A 20,522-nucleotide genomic window follows, 5' to 3' on the forward strand; every position below is an offset into this window, starting at 1 on the left:
TCAAAGCCTTTTTTAGAAGTCTGGTCCGCAGATCAGCATTTGAGCCGAAAGACACGCCGAAGGAGCACCGCCAAACAGAAAGGTGAGCCATGTCCAAAGAGGTATCACAGATGAACTGCAGCCCCTGAACCAGCTGGTCCGCAAGCTCAGCAAAGGCAGGAGGGAGCTGGTCACCCTCAAGGTCACGGCGTAGTAGCTTAGCCCACTCGGTCAGAGTTTGCGACACTAGGACAATGGTAAGTACCAACCTCATTGCAGAATCAGCTAAGGTGTACATAATGCGAGCCACAGCCTCCGCCTTCCGGTCAGCCAGATCCTTAAAGGCTGGGGACTCCTCCACCAGAATCATGGTTGCCTTGTTTAATCTGGAAACCGGAGGGTTCATCACTGGTGGCACAGTTCACTTCTTAAGGAGAGACACCTCATAGGAGGTAACGCCTAGTAAAGCGCTTAGGAAGCCCTCGGGGACGCTTTGGTCGTCCCTACACTTTTGCAACAATTCTGTCAAAATAGGCGGGGAAAGGAAACCCCTTTGCCGCTCTGGATGGGTTGTGAGTACCAAAGGGTATCTGCGTCTCCGTTGCAGCTTCATCCTCCATCTTTAGGGTCTCATGCACAGATACAATCAGTGCGTCTACCAGTGCATATTCATGCGCGGTCGTAGACGTGGAGGAATCATCCTCACTAATCGAAGGATTCCAGGCGCGTTGTTGCAGACCCAGCAGGGTGACCCTTGGCTGCAGCGGCCAAATCAGAATCAGGATCTGATGAGAAAAATGAGGCAGGGGAAGGGGGGTGCTTTTTGCTAGCCCATCACCTGCAAGATGCCTCCACCCAGAACACAAAAGACACTAGGACCACCGTCAGTGCATGGATGGATGGATGGTTGGGACCCGGAGGGCCCCGCAGCCATCAGGTGAGGAAACATGCTCCAAAAACTCCATGAATCAGCAAGGTGCCCCCACAAAAAAGTGAAACATACTGCTAATTGGACAACCCCCACCGCGCTGGCAGCACCACCAGGTCGCCAAGCACAAGGCACAGAGCGATCCTCAGAGAGGGAGAGGACCCCACCAGACTCACCACCCACCGACACAAGAACCTGCAATCACAATGAGAATCTGCACTGCACGTGTGGCGATCTGGAAGTACATCCCCAGCGTATGTGAAGGGGGCAGGGTAAAGAACTTGGCAAGGGGGGTTGCCTGCAGTTAGGAGGATTACCCGGGAGACCCTGCCGGCCCGAAGAGGGACCCACGTCCAACCCCAAAAGCCTCCAGGGATGGGGGGGGGGGGACAGCTACTCCACATACCAGGTACCAGGTGGGCACTGCTCCAGACAGATCCTCCTCTCCATCTAAATGGGGGGGGGCTGTCGGCCAGGAGGAATGCTGCGACTCAGGCCAAGGACAGGTCATAGGAGACCTTGGAAAACGTTTAACTCGCAGGGCCAGCCCCTGTCCAGTGGGGCTATGTCACGGGCCGACCTAGCGCAGAGCTGAGGCCTGCGCGCATGCACTGGCCAGACTGGGGTGACCACTGGATCTAGATTATCCAGCCTGTCGCCCAGTCCGGCAGTTGATAGTAGATCTCACAGGACAAATCCAGGGGGGAAAAAAAGTTCTATCTAAAAAATTTTGCCAGGACCAAAGTTCCCAGCAAGGAACTAGGTCCTTACTCCTGACTAGGCAGAAAAAAAATTGAGTGACTATAGGAGAGAGAGTGATAATACCCCCTGGGACTGCCCATGGGTGTAGCCAGAATTTTGTTTCTGCCTAGTGTCTTACTCCTGTAGTGGGCAACATAACCCAATGGTCAAGAATGATAGGAGCTATGTCCGCAAATTAACGAAATAGAACATTTGATTTTTTATATTGGGAATGTTTTATAGCAGAAAGAAAAAACTGAATTTTTGTAAAATCTTACCGTAAAATTCCTTTCTCCGCCACTTCATAATCTTCACTAATGGGGTATTGACCTTTGCTCCGTAGGAGTAGCTAGGCAACAAGATTTGTTAATATAAAAGCTTTTAGCATATCACACCCCTAGGGGGGGTCCCCTCAGTCAATACCTCCCTGCTTCCTGCATTCTCAACTCAGTTTCAGTAGCATAGCAGTAGAGTACATAAACAAACCCCAAAAGAGGGGCGGGGGCGGCGACTGTCGGAGGACTCAGAGAAAGGAATTTTACAGTAAGATTTTACAAAAATTCCGTTTTCTCTTACGTCCTCCGACAGTCGCCGCCACTTCATAATCTTCACTAATGGGGACGTCCCATAGCAGTGTAGACATGAGGGGTGGGACAAAAGCAGCCGCGCCTAAAGCAACGCAGTACCCACAGCAGAGAAAGGAACCTTACCAAAGTAAGAGAACCAACTGGGCAACAGGAAAAAAAACGTGCTCAACAGGAGCAACAACCCAGGAAAGAACAAGTAACCTAGGGGTAAAAATACCCCAACAGCCAAGGACCCAAACAAGGGACCCTAAGGCACTGCCGCACTAAGAACTTTACGGCCAAAGGAAGCATCTGCCGATGCCTGAACATCCACTTTGTAAAATTTGGAGAAGGTGTGAACAGACGACCAAGTCGCCACCTTACACACCTGGGCCACAGAAGCCTGATGACGATAGGCCCAAGACGTACTCAGAGACCTGGTAGAGTGCGCCTTCACAGGGAAAGGAGGAACCTTCCCCTTCAAAGCATAGGCTTGCACAATGGTCTGTCTGATCCATTTGGCGATGGTCGCAGCCGACGCTGCCATGCCCTTCCGAGGACCCTCTGGAAGGACAAATAGAGAATCCGACTTGCGAAAGGATTTCGTCGATGACAGGTAAACCCTGATAGCCCGAACAACATCCAAGGAATGCAAAGCCACCTCCTTTGGATGCTTAGGCTTCATGCAAAGTGAAGGCAAGACAATGTCCTCATTGAGGTGAAATTCCAAGATCCTCTTCGGAAGAAAAGATGGGTTAGGTCGTAAGACCACCTTATCCAAGTGAATCACCAAGTAGGGAGAGCTGCAGGACAAGGCCGCCAGCTCCGACAACCTGCGAGCCGAAGTGATCGCTACCAAAAAGGCAACCTTCTTGGACAACAGAGACAACGAGATCTCCCCGATCTTCTCAAAGGGAGCATGCTGTAACACGGACAGAACAAGGTTCAAGTCCCATGGAGGTAAAGGGTCCCTCCGAGGAGTGGCCAAATGTCGCACCCCCTGAACGAAGGTGCTAACCAAAGAATTAGACGCCACAGGGCGTTGAAAAATAACGGCCAGCGCAGAAATCTGACCCTTAATCGTGGTCAACGCCAAACGCTGGTCCACGCCCGTTTGAAGGAAGGCCAACACTCTCGATACCGAGTATGAGCGAGGGGAGTACCCCCTGGACTCACACCAGGCAAAATACGCCTTCCAAGTACGGTAGTAAATCTTCCCCGAAGAGGCCTTCCTAGCCTTGATCAAAGTGGGAATGACCTCAGGGGAGAGACCCCTATCCTTCAGGACCTGGCCTGCAACAGCCAGGCCGTTAAAGCCAGCGACTGTAAAGCAGGATGGAATATCTGTCCTTGAGACAGGAGATCTTCTCGAAGAGGCAGACGCCACGGAGCGTCGACCGCCAGATTCACGAGGTCTGCGTACCAAGACCGGCGAGGCCAGTCTGGCGCCACCAGAATCACGTGTGCGGTTCAGAGGCCAACCTGCGAAGGAGCCTGGACAGCAGCTGAATCGGTGGAAAGGCATACATCAGACGATACTGATGCCAGGGCGCCACTAATGCGTCCGAGGCGTCTGCCCGAGGATCGCGCGTCCTTGCCACGAACCTTTCCACCTTGTTGTTTAGATGAGACGCGAACAGGTCCACATCTGGAGAACCCCACTTCGCGCACAACATCCGAAAGACAGCCGGGTGAAGGGACCATTCTCCCTGGTCCAGGGTCTGGCGACTTAGATAATCCGCCTGCCAGTTCTCCACTCCCGGAATGTGAACTGCAGATATCGCCGGGACGTGCGTCTCGGCCCAAGACAGAATGTCGGCCACTTCCCGAGCCGCTCGGGCACTCCTGGTGCCCCCTTGGTGGTTGATGTAGGCCACCGCTGTGGCATTGTCTGTCTGCACCCGAACCGGACGGCCCTGAAGCCTGTCCGTCCAACGCAGAAGGCAGAGATTTACTGCTCGCAATTCCAGAATGTTGATCGGAAGGGAGGATTCCTCCCCCGACCAAGTTCCCTGGGCGGACAGAACGGCCAGAACACCACCCCAGCCCGACAGGCTGGCATCCGTGGTGATTACCGTCCACGACAAAGGACGAAAGGACTTGCCCCGACACCGCCGGGGACTGGAGCCATCACAAAAGACCCCTTCGGGTGAGGCGGCTCAACGAAATCCGCAGATCCAGAGATTGCGGACGCCCGTCCCACTTGGCCAGGATCTCCGCCTGAAGATTCCGTGTGTGAAACTGGGCGAAGGGAATCGCCTCGAAAGCCGAGACCATCAATCCCAGACACCTCATACACGTCCGGATGGACGAGCACTGAGTGTCCCTGAGGGACCTGACTTCGTCCTGAAGAGTCCGGAGCTTGTCTTCCGGCAGGAAGACCTTCGCTTGAACAGAGTCCAGGATCATCCCCAGGTAGGGAAAACGAACCGACGGACACAGTGTCTACTTTGGAAAATTTATCGTCCAACCGAACTCCTGTAGAGTCTGCATCGTGACGGACAGGTCATTCACCAGGCCCTGACTGGTCGCAGACCGAATCAAGATATCGTCTAGATACCCCAAGACAGAGATGCCCTGGGCTCTCAACAAAGCCAGGACCGGCGCAAGCACCTTGGTGAAAACCCACGGAGCCGAAGCGAGACCGAAGGGTAACGCCACGAATTGGTAATGATCCTCCGCAATGGCGAATCGAAGGTACCTCTGGTGACCCTCGAAAATGGGGATGTGAAGGTACGCATCCTTCAAGTCGATGGAGGCCATGAATTCCCCCGGAACCAGGGCAGCCACCACCACCGAGCGCAGGGATTCCATGCGAAACTTGCGAACCCGCACAAAGCGGTTCAGAGCTTTCAAGTCCAGAATCGGACGTACCTTGCCCTCCTTTCTGGGCACAGTGAACAGATTGGAGTAGAACCCCCGAGATCTGTCCCGATGAGGCACCGGAACCACCACTCCCTGGGCCCGCAGGTCCCGCACCGCCAGGTGCAGATCCTGCAAACGCTCCGGAGACAGCTGAAGATTTGAGGGAAAAAATCTGCTCGCCGGCCGAGAGAGAAACTCGATCTTGTATCCAGATCGAACGATTTCCTGAACCCACCTGTCCCGAATGCGGGCCAGCCAGGGTTGAAGAAAACCGAGCAAACGTCCCCCCACCCCAGAGTCGGGTGAGGGCACCCCTTCAGGCCGAATTGGCATGGGCAGCGGACCCGGACTGGCCGGACTTCTGCTTACCTGCCCACGGCTTCTTCTGGGAGCCTTGGCCCTTGAAGGGCTTGCCCTTGTACTGCGACCTAAAGGCATGAAAGGACCCCTGAGAGGGCCTAAACGAGTTATTCTTCTTACCGCAAACAAAATTATTCTTGTGAGATTGGGGTAAGAGAATGCTCTTACCCCTGGAAATTCCCTTTATCAGCGTATCCAAAGACTCGCCAAAAAGGCGAGAACCCACGTAGGGCAAATTAGCTAAAGTCTTGCGAGATGATTGGTCAACCGACCAACATTTCAGCCATATCAGTCGACGGTTCAATACCGCCACACTTGAGAGGCGTGCAGCCAAAGGGACTAAATCCAAGTCCGCATCACACAAATACATGACACCCTGATGAATTTGATCCACCATAGCCAAAGTTGTCGGCGGAGCAGAGTCAGCCACCAGGGTGCGCCTGAGCACCTGCGTCCAATCCGCAATAGCCTGGGCTGCCAAAATGGAAGCAAAAATAGGCTTCAGCATAGAACCGGCAACCGTATAAGCATGACGGGCAAGAGACTCCAATCTCCTGTCCGTAGGGTCCCGAAAAACCGGGGTATCTTCAGCAGGGATCGCAGTAGATTTATTCAACACCGCCACCGCGTGATCCACCTGAGGCGGCACACACCAACGCTCATCAGTGGTGGATGTGAATGGATAACGCAGCCTGAACTTACTTGGCACAGTAAAAGGCTTCTTCAAATTGCGCCATTGCTCATCAACAGCGCGCTGAAATTCCGTAGGGCAGGGAAAAACCTGCACGGTTTTGCGCTTCCTTTGCGCCCCATAAGAGGACATCAAAGCAGGAGGACATGGTTCATCCTGCAAATGCAGTGTTTCTTTGATAGAAGCAACCAACACATCCATGAGTGCAAGCTCTTCAGGCGAGCCAGGGGGAGAATTATCAACCCCTTCCACCTCAGCCTCACCCTCAGACCCCCCAAGGTCCAGAGACGAACGAGACCCTGAGAAGGGCACTCCAGCCATAGCAGCCCCATCGCCCTCTGAATCAGAGGAAATAGACAATCTGGGCCGTTTTGCGGATCGATCAGCCATTAGCATCTGCACCTGAGAAGCCAAGTTCGCCACAATAGCAGCCAGATCAGCCCCCTCGGGGGATGCAGCAGCCCCTTGGCCCCCCACCAAGGTGGGAGGAAACTTGCAATCCTGAGAATCCATGCCCCAGCAATAATAGGAAAAAGGAGTACTGCCCCTTTAAGACCGCGGCGAGCGTAGCCCACCGCACACTACAGTATGTGCCGACCCCCACAGGGATAAGAACACTGAGCAGGGAAATACAGGATAAGGAAAGGTAAAAACCTGGAGAGACCACACAGGCTGCTGCCACCGATCGCTGTCCCAGAGCAAAAGGAAGTGATGTAATGACTGACCGCCCTATAAAGCCTATGCAGGCTACACAAACATGGCCGCTCGGCTGAGGCATTTTTGGGCAATGAGAAAATGGCGCCGACATGTGGCTGTACGATCGATCGCCGCCAAAATGGCGGCGTTTGGCGACAAAACACCGCGCCCTACCACACAGGGCCGGACACCACAAGTTTGCCGCAAAAAAATGGCTATTCCACACAGGAATCTGACAGGGAGCTCAGCACATACACAGACATGCAGGGTCACACAGTCACAGACTGACACCCAAAACAGACAGGTCTCCACATAGAAATGCACTTACCAGTCCGGATGGCGTGGGGAGCCTTCTCCAGCGACCAAACCGCTGCACTGAGGACAGGGAGTGCCGCAGCCAGGACGCAGTGGAACTGCGGTGTGAAACCGCAAATGGCGTCCGGTGAGGTAGCCACCTCACAGGCAGCATCCCTGCAGCGAACAGGGATGGGTCGTTCAATATGCCAGGGAAACCTGACTGAACGCTCGATGGCAGGCTGGGGAACCCCTGGCCCTGAGCCCTGGGAGCCAGGGTGGCCAGTCCGAGGCCCAGCTCCGCATGATCATCTTCATCCGAAGAAACTAAACTAATGCTGATAAAAAGAACAGCTAAGTAAAAAGAAAGGGAAAAATACTCAAAATAAAATCAAAAAGAGGATAGAAGGCTGAGACTGAGAGCCCCAGCACAGGATCAGCCAGCTACTCCTAAGCTAGGCATTAGAAACTGAGTTGAGAATGCAGGAAGCAGGGAGGTATTGACTGAGGGGACCGCCCCCTAGGGGTGTGATATGCTAAAAGCTTTTATAATAACAAATCTTGTTGCCTAGCTACTCCTACGGAGCAAAGGTCAATACCCCATTAGTGAAGATTATGAAGTGGCGGCGACTGTCGGAGGACGTAAGAGAAAAAATGTTTTTTTTTCCCAGAATTGTCACTTTTTTTGTTTATAGCACAAAAAAATAGAAACCGCAGATGTGATCAAATACCACCAAACGAAAGCTCTATTTGTGGGGATGCCGTATCACAAAAGCCCTGATCATTAAGGGGGTAAAACCTTCCAGGTCCTTAGGTGGTTAAAGGGGTAATAAACCCCAAACCAAATTGTAATATATTGCAGCTTACCAATCCTTAAAATGTGGTGGCTGAATTTGGGTTTTTTTTTTAGGCTTTCTCCCATCTAGTGCTCTGACCAGTAACACACCTCCTGTACTGTAGTGCCTACACTATGGATGAAGGAGCACAGCTATAAGCAGCATTGTTAATCTGGGGGAGGGGAGCGTTAGCTGTACTAGCAGATTTTAATACACAAACAAATTGAAGCCTATCTCCAGCTTACACTGCAGTTACACAAACATTAACAACAAAAGCTTTTTGGAATTTTTTTTTTATTTTAATTTTGGGATAAAAAGTATTACATGACTAAATGAAACCTGATCATTGTAAGCAAATAGTTTGTCTTAACACTCTGAATTGCTAAATTTGCAGGACAGCTTGTTCTCTTGATCAGACCTACTGTCTGGATCACCAGATGAAGATAAAGGAAAGAAAGCTCAAAAAAGAAACAAAATGTAGCTGTCACACATCTAACAATTGCTTTTTTGCAATAAAATAAATGTTTGCCCCCCCCCCCCCCCCCTTCTTTAGATTGTAAGCTCCATGAGCAGGGTCCTCCCATTTCTTCTGTATTGAACTGTATTGTAATTATACTGTCCCCCTTTTTATTGTGAAGTGATGAGTAAACTGCTGGCGCTATATAAATCCTGTATAATAATAATAATAATAATAATAATAATAATAATCATGTCTGCTTTTGGGTTTAATACGGATTTAAATAAAATGTAAGGTCTGCTTACACGGCTTAGGCACAGCAATTAAATCATTCTCAGCAATATTTTAGAACATAGGAAATCAGTTCCCAACCACCGCTGTTAGTTAAAAGTAGGTAGTGATGAAAATCTCCAGGCCATCAGACAACCTTTAACATCACAGCAACAACGTACAGTCAGGTCCATAAATATTGGGACATTGACACAATTCTAATCTTTTTGGCTCTATACACCACCACAATGGATTTGAAATGAAACAAACAAGATGTGCTTTAACCGCTTGCCGACCGCTTGCCAGCCCTGACCAGGCAAAGTGACGTACCGGTACGTCACTAGCCTGGGAGCCAATAGCAGGCGAGCGCGCTCCGCCGGAGGCGCGCTCCTGCCCCGGCTCGTTCACGAACACCTCCGCGCGTGTGACCGGCGGACCCAAAGTCCGCCGGTCACTCGCGATCGTCCGCTGAAGGGAGAAAGGCAGGCGGCTAATGTAAACAAAGCCGCCTGTCATTCTTCCCTGTGTAACAGCAAAGATCTACCTGCTATGTAGGACTGTTGATCTCTGCTGTTACATGTAAAGCCACATCCCTGCACAGTTAGAAACACGCCCCTAGGGACACACTTAACCCCTCCTTCCCCAATAAAGTTAACCCCTTCCCTGCCAGTGTCATTTTTACAGTAACAGTGCATATGTATAGCACTGATTACTGTAGTAATGTCACTGGTACCCCCAAAAGTGTCAAAAATGTCAATCAAGGGTCCGATCTGTCCGCCGCAATGTCGCAGTCCCGCAAAAAAAAAAAATCGTAGAACGCCGCCATTACTCGTTAAAAAAAAAAAAACAACAAAAATGACAAAAATCTTTCCCTTAGTTAGTAAACGCAATAACTTTTGCGCAAACCAATCAAAATACGCTTATTGTGATTTTTTTCACCAAACATAGGTAGCTGTAAATGTAAAATTGGCCAAAAATGTCAAAAAAATTAGATTTTTACATTTTTTTTGGGGGGGGGGGGATTTCATTAAAAAAAAATGTGAAAAATATTGTTATTTTTGCAAAATTGTCGCTCTTTTTTTGTTTATAGGGCATGATCAAAAACAAAACAAAAAAAAAAAAAAAAAAAAAAAAAAAAAAAAATCGCACAGGTGGCAAAATACCACCAAAAGAAAGCTCTATTTGTGGAGAAAAAAGGACGTCAAATTAGTTTAGGTACAGCGTCCGTTAAAGTCACGCAGTGCCGAATTGCAAAATAGGCCCTGGTCAGGAAGGGGGTAAAATCTTCCGGGGCTTAAGTGGTTAACTGCAGACTTTCAGCATTAACCACTTCCCGCCCGCCCTATAGGCAAATGACGGCGGGAATGTGGTTGTGTTATCCTGACCGGACGTCATATGACGGCGGCAGGATAACACAGCTCTGGGCGCCCCCCGGGGGCGCGCAGAGCGGCGATTGGTGATGCGAGGTGTCAGTCTGACACCCTGCATCTCCGATCTCGGTAAAGAGACTACTGACGTAGCTCTTTACCATGTGATCAGCCGCGTCCAATCACGGCTGGTCACATCGTAAATAGGAACAGCCGTTGATCGGCTTTCCTTAGTTCGTGCCTGACAGGCACGAGTAAAGGAGCGCCGATCGGCGGCTCCCCTGACAGGGGGGGGGGGGGGTCGGCACTGGTAATCAGATCATTGATTACCAGTGCAGACCCTCGGGGGGGGGGGGGGGGGATGCCACTAGATCCACCAGGGATGCCCACTATGACCCCAGGGATGCCCACTATGACCCCAGGGATGCCCACTATGGCCACCTGGGATGGCAATCAGGGCTCAGGGAGTCCCCCATTGCCCTCCCCATCAGTGCTGCCCGCCAGTGCCCTCCCCATCAGTGCTGCCCGCCAGTGTCCTCCCCATCAGTGCTGCCCGCCAGTGTCCTCCCCATCAGTGCTGCCCACAAGTGCCCATCATTGCCATCCTTTAGTGTTGCCCACCAGTGCCCATTATTGCCCACCAGTGCCGCCTATCAGTGCCGCCCGTCAGTGCCCACCAGTGCCGCCTATCAGTGCCCATTAGTGCCCGTCAGTGCTGCCTATCAGTGCCGCCTATCAGTGCCCACCAATGCTGCATATCTGTGCTACCTGTCAGTGCCACATATCAGTGTCGCCTATCAGTGCCACCCCATCAGTGCCTGTCAGTGCAGTCTCATCAGTGCAGGAAAAACGTATTTATTTACAAAATTGTATAACAAACAAAAAAAATTTTTTTTTTTTTTTTTTCAAACTTTTCGGTCTTTATTTGTTTAGCAAAAAGGAAAAAACCCACAGGTGATCAAATACCACCAAAAGAAAGCTCTATTTGTGGGGGGAAAATTACATAAATTTGGTGTAGGTACAGTGTTGCATGACCGCGCAATTGTCATTCAAAATGCAACAGAGCTAAAAGGGGAAAATTGGCCTGGGCAGGAAGGGAGGGAAGTGCCCTGTATTAAAGTGGTTAATTTGAGAGTATTTACATCCAAATGAGGTGAACGGTGAAGGAATTACAACAGTTTGTATATGTGCCTCCCACTTTTTAAGGGACCAAAAGTAATGGGACAGATTAACAATCATAAATCAAACTTTCACTTTTTAATACTTGGTTGCAAATCTTTTGCAGTCAATTACAGCCTGAAGTCTGGAACGCATAGACATCACCAGATGCTGGGTTTCATCCCTGGTGATGCTCTGCCAGGCCTCTACTGCAACTGTCTTCAGTTCCTGCTTGTTCTTGGGACATTTTCCCTACAGCAAGTGAAATGCATGCTCAATCTGATTCAGGTCAGGTGATTGACTTGGCCATTGCATAACATTCCACTTCTTTCCCTTAAAAAACTTTTTGGTTGCTTTCGCAGTATGCTTCGGGTCATAGTCCATCTGCACTGTGAAGCGCCGTCCAATGAGTTCTGAAGCATTTGGCTGAATATGAGCAGATAATATTGCCCGAAACACTTCAGAATTCATCCTGCTGCTTTTGTCAGCAGTCACATCATCAATAAATACAAGAGAACCAGTTCCATTGGAAGCCATACATGCCCACGCCATGACACTATCACCACCATGCTTCACTGATGAGGTGGTATGCTTTGGATCATGAGCAGTTCCTTTCCTTCTCCATACTCTTCTCTTCCCATCACTCAGGTAAAGATTGATCTTGGTCTCATCTGTCCATAGGATGTTGTTCCAGAACTGTGAAGGCTTTTTTAGATATTGTTTGCAAACTCTAATCTGGCCTTCCTGTTTTTGAGGCTAACCAATGGTTTACATCTTGTGGTGAACCCTCTGTATTCACTCTGGTGAAGTCTTCTCTTGATTGTTGACTTTGACACACATACACCTACCTCCTGGAGAGTGTTCTTGATCAGGCCAACTGTTGTGAAGAGTGTTTTCTTCACCAAGGAAAGAATTCTTCGGTCATCTACCACAGTTGTTTTCCATGGTCTTCCGGGTCTTTTGGTGTTGCTGAGCTCACCGATGCGTTTTTTCTTTTTAAGGATGTTCCAAACAGTTGATTTGGCCACACCTAATGTTGTTGCCATCTCTCTGATGGGTTTGAGGATTTTTTTTTTTCAGCCTAATGATGGCTTGCTTCACTGATAGTGACAGCTCTTTGGATCTCATATTGAGAGTTGACAGCAACAGATTCCAAATGCAAATAGCACACTTGAAATTAACTCTGGACCTTTTATCTGCTCCCTGTAAATGGGATAATGAGGGAATAACACACACCTAGCCATGAAACAGCTGAGCAGCCAATTGTCCCATTACTTTTGGTCCCTTAAAAAGTGGGAGGCACATATACACACTGTTGTAATTCCTACTCCGTTCACCTAATTTGGATGTAAATACCCTCAAATTAAAGCACATCTTGTTTGTTTCCTTTCAAATCCATTGTGGCGGTGTATAGAGCCAAAAAGATTAGAATTGTGTCGATGTCCCAATATTTATGGACCTGACTGTATGCACACTGCAGCTCAAAGAAGCTCCTTCTGCAGGCGTTTGAGTGGTTTTGAGCTTTTATTTTTCTCTGCCTGAAAACTCCCCTCCATGTTAGCTAACGCGTCCTTGAACACTATAGGCTTTTTCTAGAGATTAGAAGTAGAGGATTTCACAGGCAGGAAAAAAAAACCCTCAAAAATTGCATTAAGGAGAGGAGCTTTTGAGCTAAAAAAAATAAGAAAAATAAAAAGCCCAAACGCTTATTGAACACACATAAAATCGCAAAAACGCGAGTTAGGCCCTTTCACACTTGTGCAACTTGTCCTGAACTACAAAGTCGCACGACAAGTCGTACTCCATGATTTCCATTGAGTACCGTTTATATCTAAGCATTTTGAGGTCCATAGCTCTCAAGATTACACAGGCATTGCTTCAAGTCCAGTCAAAATCTCAGCAAAATTGTGCGACTTTTAGGTCGCACAAATATGAAAGTAGTCTTAATGAGTGTTTGGCGTTTTTAAGTCTTTTCCATGCACAATGGATAGAGTTACCCTAGCCATAACTCTTTTGCACCCTAATATAGTGCAAAAGCTAAAGATGTGTTCAGTAGCGATGATGAATTGCCCTGTGTTGCAGCTGCAGTCTAAGAAATAGCAGCAACATAAGCAGAAGCACTATTTCATGAATCATGGCAGCAAGATGATCCAGGATGGTTGCTGTAAAATAATAAAAACTCTCTGCTCTCACAGTATTTTTTCAACTCCCTCTCAGTCAGAACGGCAACTGGAAATAGTTTTGCAATGCATTGTGGTCATTTGGTAGTAAAAAATTAGCGGAGGGGAGCATTTTGTATATATTATATATATATATATATATATATATATATATATATATATATATAAAAGCTTCTAAAACGCTTACGAGCATTACCATACATGCATGAAACAAGCGTGTGAAAAATGGATTTTTGTAAGATCTTACCGTAAAATCCTTTTCTCTTAGCTCATTGACAGACGTAGTCCTCGGTGATACACCACCTTCGGGTTATGTTGCCTCCACAGGAGCAGGACTAGACAGGAAATTAAAAAGCTCTGGCCACACCCTAGGGGCAGTCCCAGAGGGTATATCCTCTCTCTCTCTGCCTCAGCAAATCAGTTATGTGAAAAAGCAGTCTTTAGAGATTTTAACCCAACTCAAAAAAACAGAGGGGCGGGGACTACGTCTGTCAATGAGCTAAGAGAAAATGATTTTACGGTAAGATCTTACAAAAATCCATTTTTCTCTAGCGCTCATTGACAGACGTAGTCCTCGGTGATACACCACCTTCGGGATGTCCCAGAGCAGTATCACAACTGAGGGGTGGGAAAATGAAATCAAATCCCAATCTAGAAGGCCCAACCGGTGCCAACTAGAAGTTTACAATGCTCATCCTTAATGATGAGACTCAACAAAAAAGAGAAAAAAAATCTTTTTTTTTTTTTTCAAACAGAAAAAAACCCTCGAGGTAGACCACCGGTCTCCTCAAATTGCGGCCTGCAAAACCTTGCGGCCAAATGAGGCATCCGCCGATGCCGTCACATCAATTTTATAGAATTTTGTAAAAGGTATGTACCGACGACCAGGTGGCCGCCTTACATACCTGGACCACTGACGCCTGATGGCGAAAGGCCCAGGAAGTACTGAGCGCTCGAGTGGAGTGCGCCCTAACAGGAAACGGAGGACTCTGACCCTTAATAGAATAAGCCTGTACCACCGTTTGTCTAATCCATTTGGCAATGGTCGCGGCAGATGCAGGCAAACCCTTTCTGGGGCCATCCGTGATCACAAAAAGTGAATCCGTCTTACGGAATGATTCCGTAGCTTTCAGGTATACCCTGATTGCCCGAACCACATCTAAGGAATGCAACGCATGTTCCCGATGATGCTTGGGCTGAGGACACAAGGAAGGTAGTACAATATCTTCATTCAGATGAAAATCTGAAACCACCTTAGGAAGAAAAGATGGCTTAGGATGAAGTACTACCTTATCCCTATGAATCACTAGGTATGGGGACTGGCATGATAATGCAGCCAGTTCTGACACCCTGCGTGCAGAAGTGATAGCCCCAAGAAGGCCACCTTCTGGGATAAAGTAAGCAAGGGAATCTCCCTGATGTTTTCAAAGGGAGGTTTCTGTAGAACCGACAAAACCAAATTAAGATCCCAGGGCGGTAAGGGCGCGCGGACTGGAGGAGCCAGGTGCCGCACCCCCTGGATAAAATTCCGCACCAAGGACTTGGTAGCTAAAGGTTTCTGAAAGAAGATTGCTAATGCTGAAACTTGACCCTTGATGGTGCTCAAGGCTAGCTTCTGCTCAACCCCTTGTTGCAAAAAGGCCAATATTCGAGTCACCGAATAGGTACGTGGAGGAAATCCTAAAGATTCGCACCACGCAATATAAGTCTTCCATGTGTGATAATAGACCTTGCTGGAAGTCGCTTTCCTTGCTTTAATAAGGGTAGGAATGACTGAAGTAGACAAACCTCTGTCCTTCAGTACTTGGGTCTCAATGGCCAGGCCATTAAACCCAGCGACTGTAAAGCATGATGGTAAATTGGTCCTTGAGACCACAGACACTCCCTGAGACGAAGTTCCCACGGAACGTCTGCGACTAGCATGTCCAAGTCGGCCAGGCCGGCTTGAGGAGGCCAGCCTAGAATTTCTAGGACCACTGGCGCTGATAGAATCTGAACCAGGCGTCCCTAGAGGTATCTGGCCCCGACCATCCGAGAAAGTCTGGTCGTTTTCTGTTCCCACACATTTATCAGATACCTGATTGTTATCAGGAAGGGTGATCTTTTCTGGTTGAACCTCAGGGACCGAAGTCACCCGACTAGAGGCTACTTGGCCTATCTGGTCAACCAGATCCGATTCCTGTGAGGTATAGGGACTAATCTTAGGAAAAGGTAAAGGAAAAGATCTATTCAGGGAACGGTAACTACCGCTTCCTGTAGTACTTAAATGTTGGAAGGGAAGAATCGCACCGGTAGTAGTAGTTGATGCTCGATCTAATGTCCTGAATACCGGTGAAAACGCCCCCCCACCCTGAAACCGGGTGGGGGCGCACCTTCAGGCTGTGTACTCCTTTGCTTCGGGTTTGGCTGGGTTGGTCCTCTGCTTGTCCGACCAGCCCTTCTTGAACCCTCCTAGAGGAGTCTTGCCTTTCCCACTAGTACCAGCCGGGCGCCCTTTATGGGCGGTAAAGAAAGGTCCTCGCTAGTTGCGAGGTCCCTAAGCTTTTGCAGCCTGTGGCAAAAAAGTGCTCTTGCCCCCAGTGGCATCCTTAATGATTTCATCTAGGTTGGCCCCAAATAGACGATTCCCCTGAAAAGGGAGATTGGTCAAGGTCTTCTTGGAACCTAGGTCAGCTGACCAGCATTTTAACCACAGCACACGTCTGAGGATCACCGCTGACATAGATGCATGCCCTAATAAGGGAGTAGTGTCCAAGGCTGCGTCACAGATAAACTGTAGCCCTTGTATAATCTGTTCCATCAAATCAGATGTCTCCTGGGGAATATCCTTTCCCCTAAGGTCTTGGCGTACCATTTTCGCCCATTCCGTAAGTGTCTGGGAAACTAGACCAATAACAATTACTGGTCTAAATGCTGACCCTATCAGAGAGAAGATGGTGCGGGACTCTGCTTCCATCTTTCGATCCACCGGATCCTTAAAGGACGAAGTGTCCTCCACTGGGATAACCGTGGCTTTATTCAGCCTGGAAATAGATGGATCCACCACTGGTGGTACCGTCCATTTCTTAATGATGGATTCCTCAAACGGATAGCGTCTAGCAATACGCTTGGAAATAGTAAAGGTACGTTTAGAATGCTCCCATTCTCCTTTAATCTGATTACCGAAACATTTGGGTACAGGAAAAACCTTCACCGTTTTGATGGGCTTATTAGTACCAAAAGGAATCTCTGTTTCAGTTGCCTCTGCCGGTAAAGCCTCAAGTTTTAAGGTTTCCTGCACTGCCACAACTAGTGCGTCCACCAATGCTTTTTCCTGAATTATAGCAGGAGAAGAAGCGTCCTCCTCACTGTCTGAGGGGGCTTTACCTGGGATAACAGCCCTTGCAGAGGAACCTGCAACTGCAGTGACCATCTCTGAATCTGAGTCAGAGGTGTCAGATAGTATAGGGGTAGGCGGGGGTCGCTTCCTTGACCCCCGTCCCTGACAGGCCGCCTCCACCCGAGCCACCATAGACTCCAAAATTGCTGTAAATAACTCTACACTCTGTGCACCGGCGGGTCCCGTGGCCCCCTCGAGGGAAACAGGTGGGGGAATATGTGTGGCAGGGTCCATGATTATTCCAGTCACTTCCTGGATAATATAATTCAAAAATAAAAAACTTTTTTTTTTTTTTTTTTTCAGATCCCCAGCGCCACAAAAAGCCCCTTAGTGTTACCTGCTAGGGATCCCTATCGATCGAGAGAGAGAGAGAGAGAGAGAGAGAGAGAGAGAGAGAGATAGACCCCCAGGCTCACCACTTGATGCTCAGAGTTTAACTGCAACAGGTTACAGCGCTGTCTTGACAAACAGGAAGTCTTTTGGCTGGCTGCCCAGGAAGAAAGGAGGCGGCTCCGCCCCTCTGCACGCCTTCCGACGCCTCCCCAAGCTCCACGAGGTGTTTGGATCACCTCAAACATGGCCGCCCCCATGCTGGAGACACGAGGCTACGCCAAAATGGCGGCTCGTGCGATCCAGCAAAAAAAATGGCGGCGGCCTGTACTGAATAGCGGTGTGCTGCAGGGCACACAACACTCTCACTGCATGGGGATTTGGCGTGGTTGGCGGTACCGGCCCTGGCGGACCGCATGGCCTTCGGGAGGCCTGCTAATAGCTGGAGATCTGATTAGGAAGGCAGTCTACATGTCCGTGGCTTCTGACTGGTAGGTAACTTATTCTTATCACCGTAAGATTCCCAGAATGCCACAGATTACATCTTTTTAACATGTATACAATTAGATTGTTAGCTCCCAAACCAAGCCTCCTGGCTTTTTGCACATAAAATCACACTCAAAGTAGGGGGATCTGTGCCATGTTATAGGATAGAGAGGGACTCTATCTTACCATACAGAGAGGGGCCCGCGTTCACCACAAGACCCGTCAGGGGAAAAGGGGGAACATACTACTCACCATACCGGAACCAGGCGGGCACCAACTCCTGACAGTACCCCTCTCCACCGGGGCGGGAGGGCTGTCGACCGATACGGACGCCGTGACTCATGGTCTTTGGCGTTTCAGCGAGACGTTTAACTCGCGGGGTTAGTCCTTTAATGGGACTTTGTCGCGGCCGACCCAGCGCGCAGCTATGGCCTGCACGCGCTCGTAGGCTGAACTGGGGTGACCACCGGATCTCAACATCCAGCCCGTCGCCCAGTTCAGCTTTCTTGCTTGAAGATCTCACAGGAACACTGGAGAAAAAAAGCGGTCTAAAAAATCCTTTAAGAAAAAATTCTTGCCAGGACCTAAGATCCCAGCAAGGTATCTAGGTCCTTACTCCTAACTAGACAGAAAATAACTGATTTGCTGAGGCAGAGAGAGAGAGGATATACCCTCTGGGACTGCCCCTAGGGTGTGGCCAGAGCTTTTTAATTTCCTGTCTAGTCCTGCTCCTGTGGAGGCAACATAACGCGAAGGTGGTGTATCACCGAGGACTACGTCTGTCAATGAGCGCTAGAGAAAAGGTTTTTAGCTCAAGTTTTTTCAAACTTTCGCTTCTTTTTTTTTCCGTTTTTCCAGTGTGCATGAGCTCTTAAACTGTGGGCTACATGGCTGTGTGTTGGCTGTGTGTTGTAAAAAACCAGCCAATCTCAGGGGCATTTCTTGTTCATACTAAATTGCAATTTGGAGCATGCAAGATCTAAAAATGCTCTTTATTCTCACATTGTATGAACAATGTATGCTCTCAATAGCTCCTTTTGGCTTGCCCAATCTGCTCATCTGCCTCCTCCTGCTCCTCAATATAGCTAGTACAAAGATTAGGGCTTTTGCACTAGTCATCCCATCTGCCAATGCCTCTTAAAAACAAAAAAGGGTTTGTCTCGGTCTCTCTTTTTCTCTGAACCCACAAACAGGAAATAACCTGCAAGATGCATAGCAATATAGAGCACATAAAAATGTGTCTACGCACGTCAACACGCATCAAAATATAGATCAGCGCACAACAGAAGGCAATGAAATCAATTTTTATGCATCTTAAAACACTTCATTACCATGCTACAGCCGAAAGATGGCCACAGTGTGGCTCTGTTGTTTCCTGGAGGGCGTCTATGGACGACGTACTCCTGGAAACAAGCCCCCATGCTCCCTCTGGAGGCATCAAGCGTGCTCTGTGATCGCGTAAAAGGGCCAATCACAGCTGCCCTTTACAATGTGATCAGCTGTGTCCAATCACAGCTGATCACAATGTAAACAGACTTGCTGGTTAGCAGAACTTTCCTCACGAGCTGTAACAGCGTGAGGAGAGGCGAGCTGCAAACAGGCAATTCTGACAGGGGACATGTACACAGATAATCAGAGCACGGATCATCAGTGCCCTGATTATTAGTGCAGACCCATTGGTGCCAATCAGTGCCGCCTATCGTTGTCTATTAGTACAGCTTCATCAGTGACGCCAATCAGTGCAGCCTCATCAGTGCCACCTATCAGTGCAGCCTCATCAGTGCCGCCTATCAGTGCAGCCTCATCAGTGCCGCCTATCAGTGCAGCCTCATCAGTGCCGCCTATCAGTACAGCCTCATCAGTGACGCCTATCAGTACAGCCTCATCAGTGCCGCCTATCAGTACAGCCTCATCAGTGCCGCCTATCAGTACAGCCTCATCAGTGCCGCCTATCAGTACAGCCTCATCAGTGCCGCCTATCAGTACAGCTTTATCAGTGCCGCCTATCAGTACAGCTTTATCATTGCCGCCTATCAGTACAGCCTCATCAGTGAGGAGAAAAATTACTTTGCAAAATTTTATAACAAACTAAAAAAATAAAAATGTAGGTCGGTTTTCATTTGTTTAGCAAAAACACCCAGTGGTGATTAAATACCACCAAAGGAAAGCTCTATTTGTTTGAAAAGAATTAATAAAATTTCATATGGGTACAGTGTTGCATGACTGTGCAATTGTCATTCAAGTTACAACAGCACTGAAAGCTGAAAATTGGCCTGGGCAGGAAGGGGGTGAAAGTGCCCAGTATTGAAGTGGTAATGCACGTTTATGTGTAAAGAGGCCCTTATAGTAACAGAAATAGGTTAGAAATAATTGCAATACAATGTAAAAATTAAAATTTAAAGCATTTCCATGATGAAAATTTTACATTTTCATCATGGTTATGCTTTAAACAGTCCTGATACCCAGAATTCCCCAATATTTCCCAACACTACAGGAAGTAGAACAGAGGTAGGTGGACAATTATGTTGCTTTTCTCTTCAGTTAGGTTTACAGGCCAACCATGGCAATATCAAATATCACTCTGTTGCTTGCCTAAGATACCTTTTAAGGCTGTTGTCTTTTCTTTTTCATCCGGAACTCCTGCTTGCAACTGTGCCATACTCAATGCAAATAAGACAACCAGTATAAAGAGAAAAATGGACATCAATCTTCTTATGTACACCTACAAATAAAGGTAAATAGAAAAAATACCAGACGGTTAGCATTCCATTTTAAACATTATTATAAAAAGTAAACTGTAGACGTGTGTAAAATGACCAATAAAGAGTAGAGCTGGGCTCGGGCTCAGCCGTGTTCGAAATCCTAGTCCCAACCGACCTGCCCAATCCTGCCAGGAAGCAGACACTGCACACCTCTAATCACAGGCATTGAGACATTTC

General features: G+C 48.5%; 1 protein-coding gene across 1 annotated transcript in view; it reads right to left on the bottom strand.

Moving 5' to 3' along the window:
• The window catches only part of ARB2A (ARB2 cotranscriptional regulator A), a 973,029-nt gene extending 952,730 nt beyond the window's left edge, over positions 1-20,299 (bottom strand). Inside the window, exon 1 of the mRNA XM_082243137.1 lies at positions 20,185-20,299. Within this exon, the coding sequence (XP_082099263.1) occupies positions 20,185-20,287 (103 nt within the window). The 5' untranslated portion in view covers positions 20,288-20,299. The remainder of the gene's footprint in view (positions 1-20,184) is intronic.
• Positions 20,300-20,522: the final 223 nt, after the last annotated feature.

Source organism: Pelophylax lessonae, assembly GCF_965119305.1.
Source record: "Pelophylax lessonae genome assembly, chromosome: 1".
Lineage (NCBI taxonomy): Eukaryota > Metazoa > Chordata > Amphibia > Anura > Ranidae > Pelophylax > Pelophylax lessonae.